Raw genomic sequence first — 10,694 nt, forward strand, 5'->3', positions numbered from 1 at the left:
TCGGAGAAAGTCCTCAGAGAATCTCTGTAGGCCATCCTTATCTTTGTTGTGCAGATATTGTCATCACGGTGGTATTACTACAAGAAGGCTAGATAGCAAACACAAACCCCCCACACCAGCATAATCTCTCTTGAGACAAAATAATTCTACTACACACAAACTTATAATTAGTTGTATCAAGTCCTAGAAAGGATTAATTTGGCGCTAGAAGAGGGTCTGATTTTCTCTCTTAGCCAAAAACATCTCTTTTAAGAGTTTTCACCAAGATGACAAACAATCACTCCAAAGCTCGTAACCCAAAAGCAACCTACTCCAAACCAAGTGGAAACCAGAATTCAAGGGGAGTAAAACCCCCAAACTAGGCTGAATAGGCCTATACACACAAGAGACCCTAATTTCGCTCAAAATAATGTGAAAGCAACACGTTCCCAGAAGCAATTCGAACAAAACTGCCAAAGGGAAAATGCTGCTGACACTAAGGGTAGAAGTGGCCAAGGTAGGAGAGACCAATCACCGTTGCAAGATCAGGAAATCATCACTACAACACCCCAACTGTTCACTTTGACCGGATATGGGTCCAAAGCTTGCTGGATGGTTCAATCATTTAGTTCGCTGACCTGACTAAGCGATTCAAAAGTGATTTTTTCTTCTAGGATTGCAAGAATTAAACAGTCCTTAGAGATGATGATTATGAAGCAGCTGAAGGACGGAACTCTTCGCAATTACATGTACAGATACAAGGAGAGCCTTCTGCTTATAAACCCAGAGGAAGAGATAGTGACCTTCGCCTTCATAAAGGGTCTAAATGCAAACAGGCCAGAAAGTGAGGTCTTGAAGTTCAGGAATCAGTGATCTTACTTTAAGATTATGAAAGGACTGAGACAATATGCTCAATCCCATGTGAACGTGGAGGACTTCAAGAACATCACTGGGGGCCTACAAAAGGGTCATGGAGGAAGAACCTTTTAAAACAACAAAAACAAGAATAACAATAATAATAAAGAGAGGGGCAAGTAAAGAAAACTCATTAAAAGAGTTCACTCTATTAAAAGAGTCTTGGACTAAGATCTACCAACTCCATAAAAAAGAGGCATGCCCCTAGAAAGAAAGTGGTCAATGACTCAAAGGCGCAATGTAACACCCCGGTGCTATCAAACGACCAATGACTACCCATAGAAGTTGTAGACTCTATAGGCCAACACAAGTTCTTTCAACGCACTTGATAAGACCGGGGTGTTACAGTGTGTGCTTGGTGGGAGTATTCTTAGGATGGGTGACCTCATTGGAAGTTTTTTCGGGCACGAGTGAGGCCAAAGTGCGCTGGAAAGACTTGTGTTGGTCTGTGGGGCAATTCTATAGTCTCCATAAGTAGTCACAAGCGGTCCGTTGGCGCGGGGGTGCAATACTTTTATAAAACTCAAGATTTTCTTAATTTGCAATTTAAAAATGATTAGTAAAAGTGTTTTTTTTTAAAAAAAACTTAATATATAAAGTCAAATAAATTTTTACTTACACCTTAAAACTTTAAAAGAGATCAAATATTATTGATAATCAGTAACCCAATGCACATTAATGCATATTTATAGGATTACACCATCCTAAGGTTCGATTATATCGATTTCGATCCTATCCCCTCAACGATCTTAGGTAGAATTTCGATCCTAATAATCTTGTGTGCACGGGTCGGGTAGCACAATATGAATCGTGCCAACGAAGAGTGAGTTGTGAGACAAAGGACCTTTTTAGGTGTCAGAGGAACATGTAATGGAAGATATATAATGGGGTAGATTACAACTACAACTATGAAAATGCAAACAAAGAAGCACCGAGATAAGGTAAACTCACTTGTGACGGCTATCCTATGGTTGAAAGGGATGGTTGGAAGGTTCAACTTCTAGTTGAAAGGACAGTTGCAAGTTTCCACTCTCATTGATCCCTTGTACTAGACTCAATTCATTGAGCAAGGGTTTAGGTTACACCAGGATCCAACCATCATTGGCATCCCAAAAGCAACCATGGCAATCCTTTAACAATGGATAGAGCAATCCTTCTCCTAAGTTTCCATTCAACCCATAATCAACTAATACTTCACCATTATCAACCTATCAACAAGGGTTGGGCTAATCCTAATCCCTGACTAACTGCTCACTACTCATTAATCACAATCATACCATCTGTAATCATTATCAACATCAAAATCATTATTAACACATAAACTAATGTCTTAGTCACCAATAGCATGAACATGAACAAGGACAAGAACAAATAACCAAGAACAATAGATAACTGTCATAAACCAAATATAATTAACTATTATACTTAAAAATAATAAAAATAGAGAGAATTAGAGATTAGCTACAAAATATGACAAGAATTGAAAAACAAATAACAAAAATCCATAAATGTCCATCACCAATGTTCCATGGTAATAGCTTGACAAGCTGAAATAAATACCATCTAAGGATTGAAAAAAAATGTCATTAAAATAAACTATAAAATCAAGTTTTGATTAAGGGAATAAAAATTTAGACAAGAGGCGGAGCAAAGATTATAAGTGCTTTTTTTTTTTTTTTTTCTTTTTTTTCTTTGCAATTTCTTTTGAAATATGACCCTTACGCTTTTTATGAATGAATTTAAAAAAAGTGCATCAACTATTAAAAATAACAAGAACAACACAAAATTCATGTCATTATTCAATAAATATATTAAAAACGAAAAATTAAGTTTGAACTGTCAAACACCTTTAAATAATATTTCTTTTATTCATCAATGTTAATGCTGGTTCAACTTGACTTAAGAGCTAGTATCTTCTGTGTTTCATAACTTTTGCCACAAGTATAATTTATGAGCAACTCAGAAAATGAGAGAAAATAAACATTTTATTAAAAATTTGTAAAAAAAGTATAAATAAGATGAAAAAAAGTTAAATGTAGCAACAAACCTATGTTAAAAAGAAAAATAAGTGACAACTTATTAGACAAAGAGAACACTTCTTGTTTGATTAAAAAATTACACACATTTACCATTTGACTCCTTTAGACTAAACTCACATCTCTCCTAATATGTTTTTGAATTAGTGTTGATCTAAACAAAAACAAATTAGGCAGTTCATTTTAAAGATCGTCTCATGGAGAGACGACCTCAAAATAAAAAATTAAAATTTTTATTATTTAACTATTTTATTCAAAAATAAGGTATGTCTAACGACGAGAACATTTCATATAAAAATTTGTGAAAATCAAATGAAATTTGATATAGATTCAATATAAGAATTTGTGAAAATTAGATGAAATTTAATGTCAGATTCAATATAAGAATTTGTGAAAATTAGATGAAATTTAATGTCAGATTCAATATAAGAATTTGTGAAAATTGGATGAAATTTGATGACAGAGTCAATTGTCTTCATAACTCAGGAAAGTGGAATACGTAACGTGGTTCATAGTTTCATACTCCTTCCTTGGAGTTCAACACATAACACATACACATACATATACACAAACACAAACCCAATGAAAACGGTTCACCTAATTTCCATGTACTCAACTTCCCCTTCTTTCCTCCCTTTAAAATTCAATTCTTTTCCCATTAATTTCCATTTCCATCTCAACAACTTTCCAATTTTCATTCTTTCCCATTATTCTTCCAACCCCAAATCCACCAATTTACCATCTCCCATCTTCCCTTCCAACTCTTGTATGTCTCCTTTTCTTGTCTCTTTCCCATTTTCAACTCATACCTATTAATCCCTGCAAATTCTTCTCTAATTTCCATTGATTTTCTCAAACACCCACAAAAAAATGAAGGGAGGAAAACGAACCCCAGTACAAGCTGTAAGTCTATGGGTGAGAAGACAACCTCCGAAGGTTAAAGCTTTTCTTTCTGTAATTGCTGGAATGGCTGCTTTAGTTTTCCTTAGAATGGTTGTTCATGATCATGATAATCTTTTTGTTGCTGCTGAAGCTGTTCATGCCATCGGTATTGCTGTTCTTATTTATAAGTTATCCAAGGAGAAAACATGTGCTGGTCAGTTTTATTTTCATTTTCTTTTGTATATCTTTCTTGTAATTTGTTGTATTTGATCTTCTTTTTTCTGTGATTGGGTCTTTTTGGGTGTATGCTTTGATCTTGTTTTTTGTTTGATTGTTTTGAGTTTGAGTATGTTTCTTGACCTATTTTAATTGAGTTGAGTGGTATGAAGATTGATTTTTACTATGAAAGGATTGAATCTTGATCTGTCAACTTGTGTTGCCCCTCTGAAGTTTTGTCATTTGTTCTGACATAATCTTTAGTTTTGTGTTGCTGCTTTGTTTTTGTTTTATTTGTGTTTGATTCCAGATTCCTGATTCTTGATTCCTGCAATGTTCTAGAAGATTTTATTTTTGCCCCCTCTTTAGTTTTATCAGCAAGTAAATTCTTTGATAAAGAGACACGACTTTTATTTACTCCATCATACCCTTTGATTTTGCTACAAGGGGAAAATGTTGTTTTGTTAATTTTTAATTTGACAATAAGGAAACAAAAGCAAGTGGAAGGAAGAAATGTGTACATGGGATGAAGAGAAAATGGGTATGTGGATGCTGTTTAACGGCCTGTTTAGTTAATGGTACTAATTGGTGATAAGGGAATGATTTGTATTGTAAATTTTCATGATATATATCATGTCATTACTATGGTAATGAAAGCTTGATCCTAAAAAGTATTTTTGTTTACAACTTTTGTTTACCACGTAATTCCACATGTTTGAGTGGTAATGTATTAAAATGAATTTTGTGAGAAAATGAGGTTGTTGAAGGAGAATAAATATGTCTATTAAATTCATCAAGAGATATTCTTACTAAAATTACACTAATATTTCATTACCATTTCCACCATATAGTACCGGTTACCAAACGGGCCGTAAAAGATGTCAATAGATATGTAGCAAAATCAAAGCGACAATCTGAATTGGATTGTGTAGCAAAATTAAAGCATGCAATCCAAAATGAAAAGTGTAGAAATATCAAAGCGACTATCCGATATAGGAAGTGGAGCAAAATCAAAGCTGACATACCGAAATGGAATATGTTGTAAAATCGGGAGTATAGAATCAAATTTAATCATTCATTGAGAACATTGCAACAATAATTTGATACCATTAGGTGTAATTTATCTCAAACATCATACTATCGTATTGGCTTCTGATTCTTTGATGGTTTATTCGCATCATTCCCCCTGAAGAATTAGGTGGAAATAAATGGATACAATGTGGGTGATTTGATTTTTAGATCTTCAAAAGTTTAATATTTTGGAGCCGGGTTTCTAAAGATCAACTTTTTTCCTATAATATTATACTTGAAGTCTGAGCAGAGCAGAAGTTATTTGCATGTTTCTGCTTGTGCTTGTTTGCATTACAACTGTTCTTCTGAAAACTAGTTATGTACAAGTGTTCATCTTGTTCCCTGTTGGAATACTGCATTTGATGTTTTCTGTTGTTCTTTTCTACTTTAGTTTGAAGTATTATCTGATAGGATTAAGAGATTAACATTGCTTTTTGTGGTCATTTGTTGCAGGACTTTCACTCAAATCTCAAGAACTTACGGCCATTTTTTTAGCTGTTAGATTGTACTGTAGTTTTGTGATGGAATATGATATTCACACTCTACTAGATACAGCTACATTAGCGACAACCCTCTGGGTTATTTATATGATCCGCTTTAAGTTAAAGTCGTCTTATATGGAGGAGAAAGACAACTTTGCTATTTACTATGTAGTAAGTCATCTATTGTTTCTTTTGCTTATTGGATTTGATAGAACTTTAGAATGTGTATGTTGCGAAACTCATTTTTGAACTTTTCCTGACATGTATACTGTCTTTTACAATATTGATTTATTGCCATAGTTTTATTTGCATCATTGGACTCTCATAAGTAGCATTCCAATATGTTAGCTGTTTTTAGGGATTGCCTGTGTTTGAGGTGTTGTATTCCAGGATCATTTGGGGATAAGTATTTGGTAGAACATGGATGTCATAAAAGGCATCTTGCTTTATGTAATTGCATGTATTGGGTACTGCTAATATAACTTCTAGTTGAAAGTAACTAAGACCTTTCTTGAGCATTTTTGTCCTTCAACATTTTTCCATCTTCTCAATGCTTGCAATCTTGAATTTTTTTTTTTTTTTTTTTTTTTTTTTTTTTTTTTTTAAATGTGCCTGTTCTGGGAACACGTGTTCATGGTCGATGTTAAGTTTACCTAAGTGGTATCTTATGGATAGATCGGAATGAAGAGGGATTTTTGTCTTAAAGAATTCATATAAGAATGGGAAAAGGAAAAAAATGCAAACGATACTACTTGGGCCTTAAGTAACCTTGAAGGGAAAAAGGAAGAAAGAAAATATTCCCAAAGAAAGAGACTTGTGAGAGATAAGAGATATTAGAAGAAACACAGCATGTGGAAGAGGAGAGAGAAAGAGCTCCACATCTCATAGGCTCATATGTCAGATGAGAGAGGAGAGAGAAAAGAAAAAAAATAACAACCTTGCTTGCCGTTGCTGGAGAAAGTGAGAAATTAAAGCACAAACCTTGGACTTTGACTCATCTCTAATCCATGATCAAAACCCCGATACTTTATTGTAAGAATGATAAACAATTACCTTTAATTAATAGGATCTTTAGTTCATCTCCCATTTTTAATAAAGTTCAATTATTTTATCGTACGGGTTGAAATTAAACTTGGATTATGGTACGTCAATATGGATTGTAGTTTGTAAGGGGCATGTACATTTGTTTGATTACTACTTTGGTGATCAGTACATTGTATTTTTAGTTTGAAGTGATCAAGTGATGAAAAAACTTATTTGGTATTTAAGTGGCAATATGTTACATGGACTCGGGTCATTATGTTAGAAAACACAAGTAAACACACAAGTTTGCTTTAATTTCATTTTAGATGTTTCATATCTTGAAATTTCGAGGATATGGCTCCGGTACTTGAGATATCTTAGGTGATGTACTTTATAACTTTCATTGAGTTGATCTATTCCCTATTGCAGCTTAGAAGTTTGTATGTTTGAAAATCACCTTAAAATGAAATTCCTTGTTGCCTTTTCAAGTTACGAACTTCTTTTTACAAGTCAAAACTGTTTTTAAACAAGGCAATAGTAAGTCAGCCAGGAATGTGTGCTGCGGTTATGTATACTGTTTTCAAACTTTTAATACGACTTGGAAAGACAAAAACACGAGGAAGATTATGCCTTTGTGTCAGCTAATGGCACTTAGCTTTTTAAGTTTATAGGTTTTTGAGTCTGAAATCTTGGAAGGTTGAGTTGAAGTCAAGTATTTCTTGGAAATAATTGTTTTCAATGATTTAGCTCCTTTTCGGCTCTGTTATCTTCACCTAATTGTTGTCAGAAATAATTGTTTTTGCTGGGATTAAAATTGAATTCTAATAATTGAATTTAGGTTTACTGATTCTATATTGTAATTCTTCTTTGTAGTTATTGATTTTTATTTACCAATTAGAATATTATTAGCTGGGTTTAACTGAATATACTGAAATTTACTGATTAAATCTGACTACAATATCTGAAAATTAAAATTTGAAGTTGTGTAGAATGCCTTAGTTAATCTATGATAGCATGCTATTGCTAACCTTTTTCTTGGTAGTAAGCAATAGTGGTTTGCTGATTTTAAATCAGCAGTTGACCTTTTTTGGTAGATTTCGACTTTTATTTTCTTGTTTTTTTGTGGGGCCGGGGCTGGGGGAATAGGTGGGTCCCACTGCAGTTCCCATCTCTTCAATACTGCTGTGTTGCTTCAAACCAAGCCATTCCCCTGCAAATGGAGAGAGGCTCCAGCTGAGCTATTTGATTTTGGTTGTATAAAATAGTGTCATGTTGATTCAGAATTCTGAACATTGCTGTTGTCGATTGTCTGCACGAGTGAGAGAATTTAACTGGCTAAGGCGTTATTGGATCAACCATATCCGCTATCCTTTATGTTCTTTCAACAAAAACAACTCGCAAAAGTAGTTCCAAATACATTTCCTAATATACCTCAGAATCACTATGGGAATTTCTCATTTTCATTGCTGGGGATTCTAGGGTGTGAAATTGATAACGTCGAATTAGCTATGTGAATTACTGTGAATGTAAGCCTTACCAAATTATCTGGCTATTTCTTTTTAATTTTATTGTGACTGCTGAAAAAATTTACATGAAGCTGTTTTTTTTTCTCCAATCGTTTTGAGTTTTTGTACGTCACTTTTGATGAGCTAGAATTCAGCATTAAGGCTTAATCTATTGTAATAATTGTATCTGACTTGTCAATGTATTTGACTATGGATATAGGTGGGACCTTGTGCTTTATTGTCTCTGCTTATTCATCCTTCCACTGTCCACAACATTGTCAATAGAATTAGTTGGGCATTTTGCGTCTACCTCGAGGCTGTTTCAGTGTTACCTCAGTTAAGAGTCATGCAGAACACAAAGGTACAAGATTACTTCCTTTTCATCTTTCGTTGTTTTTGTATTATAGTGCTTTATGTTCATTGAGACGGCTAATATGTTATTGTGTTTGTTTGGGGTTGGAAAGGGAAACTTTTATTTGTAAGATATGTCTCGTGATTGCTTCTCATGTTGAATTTCTTTCTGTTTAGATTGTTGAGCCATTCACAGCCCATTATGTTTTTGCCCTGGGGGTTGCAAGATTTTTGAGCTGTGCGCATTGGGTTCTTCAGGTATGAACTAACAAGATCTGTACATCAATTTCTCATTGTCTACAGAAATTGACTTGGTTCTTGTGTTTCAAGAAGCTGTTATTCTGTTGTTCACTTACTACTCGTTGCAATTAAATTATCTTCGATTGGATTTGTGTTCTCTAGCATTGAAAAATGAGTTACGCTATCCATGATTCATACAGAACTGTTTAAACATCACAACCCTAGTCATTTGTGCCACACTGACGACTATCGTGGTTCAATGGTTGCATCACTCTGCATCGAGACAGTTCATTATGTCGTACATTCTTCATGTGAATCATCAGTGTTCAAGCCCAGCCCCAAATGTTTGTGGCTTCAGGAAAAATGAAAGGGTTTTCGTAGCTATTTAATAATATCAATAAAGTTTAGCTCTCTATTAGTACACTTATATTTAGCTTGGACAAACAAGAAATGACATTTATCGTGTTGCTTTTCCAAAATCCATGTTAGTACTCCAAGGGCACAACTGTGACAATCAACTTCGAGTAGCTTAACATTTGCACTAATACTTTCTAGCTATAAAATCACCAGCTCTTGCTATTAGTCCAAGTGTAAGACTAATATATGATGCTTTATTAAACTGGTCGAGTTGAGTGGCCTTGCCAATTACTGACACTCCCTCTGTTCCCTTGAGTTTGCAATATTTTACATATAGCATTTTTTAAAGAGGCAAACTGGAAGAAAGGGAGAGACTAAGTGTGCACGTTAAGTGGTTCTATGACCGTTAAGATGATTGATTTATGATTGCATGTTTCTTAGACTGTGCATTTTTTCGTTTCTGAATTAATTTACTCATGCTAATATATATGAATTTTATGCAGGTCTTAGATACCCACGGTCGTTTGCTAACGGCTTTAGGCTATGGCTTGTGGCCTTGTATGGTGCTGCTTTGTGAAGTAGTTCAAACTTTTATCCTTGCAGATTTCTGCTATTACTATGTGAAGAGGTGAGTTCTTGGACTCCCCATTATTCAGTTACTCTATGTATGATTGATAATATACCATGTTTTTTTTTTCTCTAAATAGCTAAATATAATTTGCAGCCTTGTTGGTGGACAGCTCGTGCTGCGCCTTCCCTCCGGTGTAGTGTAAACATTTAGGTACAAAGGTGTGAATCAGGTGCTTTTTGTTAGTTCGTCTTTTTCGCACTGTGAATTTCCTGTAAAAACTTGTCTTTACCGAGCTGGTTCCAACCAGGGATGTATGTAGAACTTCTTTTTAGCTTTTCTTTGTTAATTTTGTCAGAAAAGGTTTTGCAGTTCATTATTGATGTTACATTTTGAAAAGTATTTGTGTGTTCTGTTTGTATGTTCATTCCACTGAACGGGCTGCTTTAGCTCCTCTTACGTACAAATATGATATCTTGGAGGTGTAGGCTTGTGTGGTGACACCCTGGCTGGGGCGGATCCTGGATTCAAAAACACTAGTAGCACAAATATACACGATCCAAAAGTTGGTCTCAACTAATATTTTGTTGTGTTATAAACATATCGCCTCGTAACCGTATAACTCTGAACTATAACTAGTAAATCTTTTTATTCCTTAGATTTATTCGTATTTGCCATTTTGAATTGTTCTATTTGTTTTCATAAAAAATCTTTCTATTTATATAAAAAATTTGGACAAAATTAACCATGTTTTTCCGTATTTTAATATTTTAATAATACTTATGGTCTTCACATTTTTTTCATTAACTTTATTTTAACATTTTTTATATTGCTTATGGTCATAGTTATAATAATCTCGATCCTAATTTACGATTCTACGATCCAAAAATAGGCGACCGATTCGAATCATAGGTAGGATCTTAATATGGTAGAATTATGTGATCCTACTCAGCTGAAAAATTTAGGTGGTAGGATCATAACTCGAATTTACGATCCAACGATCCAATCCTGCAAGGGTAGTTTCAATCATAAAATGTTTTCATATAATTTAGTTTTAATCATAAAATGG

At 34.1% G+C, this 10,694-nt stretch overlaps 1 protein-coding gene across 1 annotated transcript; it reads left to right on the forward strand.

The window, feature by feature from the left end:
* The first annotated feature begins 3,494 nt into the window (after nt 1–3,494).
* LOC130798975 (uncharacterized) lies at nt 3,495–10,027 on the forward strand. Its single transcript, XM_057662063.1, has 6 exons — nt 3,495–4,026; nt 5,553–5,752; nt 8,330–8,470; nt 8,638–8,718; nt 9,561–9,685; nt 9,782–10,027. The coding sequence occupies exons 1-6, from the start codon at nt 3,801–3,803 to the stop codon at nt 9,828–9,830; spliced, it is 822 nt and encodes a 273-aa protein (XP_057518046.1). The 5' UTR covers nt 3,495–3,800; the 3' UTR covers nt 9,831–10,027.
* The last annotated feature ends 667 nt before the right edge of the window (nt 10,028–10,694 follow it).

Source organism: Amaranthus tricolor, chromosome 13 (assembly GCF_026212465.1).
Source record: "Amaranthus tricolor cultivar Red isolate AtriRed21 chromosome 13, ASM2621246v1, whole genome shotgun sequence".
NCBI lineage: Eukaryota > Viridiplantae > Streptophyta > Magnoliopsida > Caryophyllales > Amaranthaceae > Amaranthus > Amaranthus tricolor.

Excerpts from the sequence above, each read along its gene's own strand:
- LOC130798975 (XM_057662063.1), top strand. The coding sequence starts at position 3,801 with ATGAAGGGAGGAAAACGAACCCCAGTACAAGCTGTAAGTCTATGGGTG. Across the intron at positions 4,027-5,552 it reads CAAGGAGAAAACATGTGCTG|GACTTTCACTCAAATCTCAA; the intron begins GTCAGTTTTATT and ends CATTTGTTGCAG. Across the intron at positions 8,471-8,637 it reads GAGTCATGCAGAACACAAAG|ATTGTTGAGCCATTCACAGC; the intron begins GTACAAGATTAC and ends CTTTCTGTTTAG.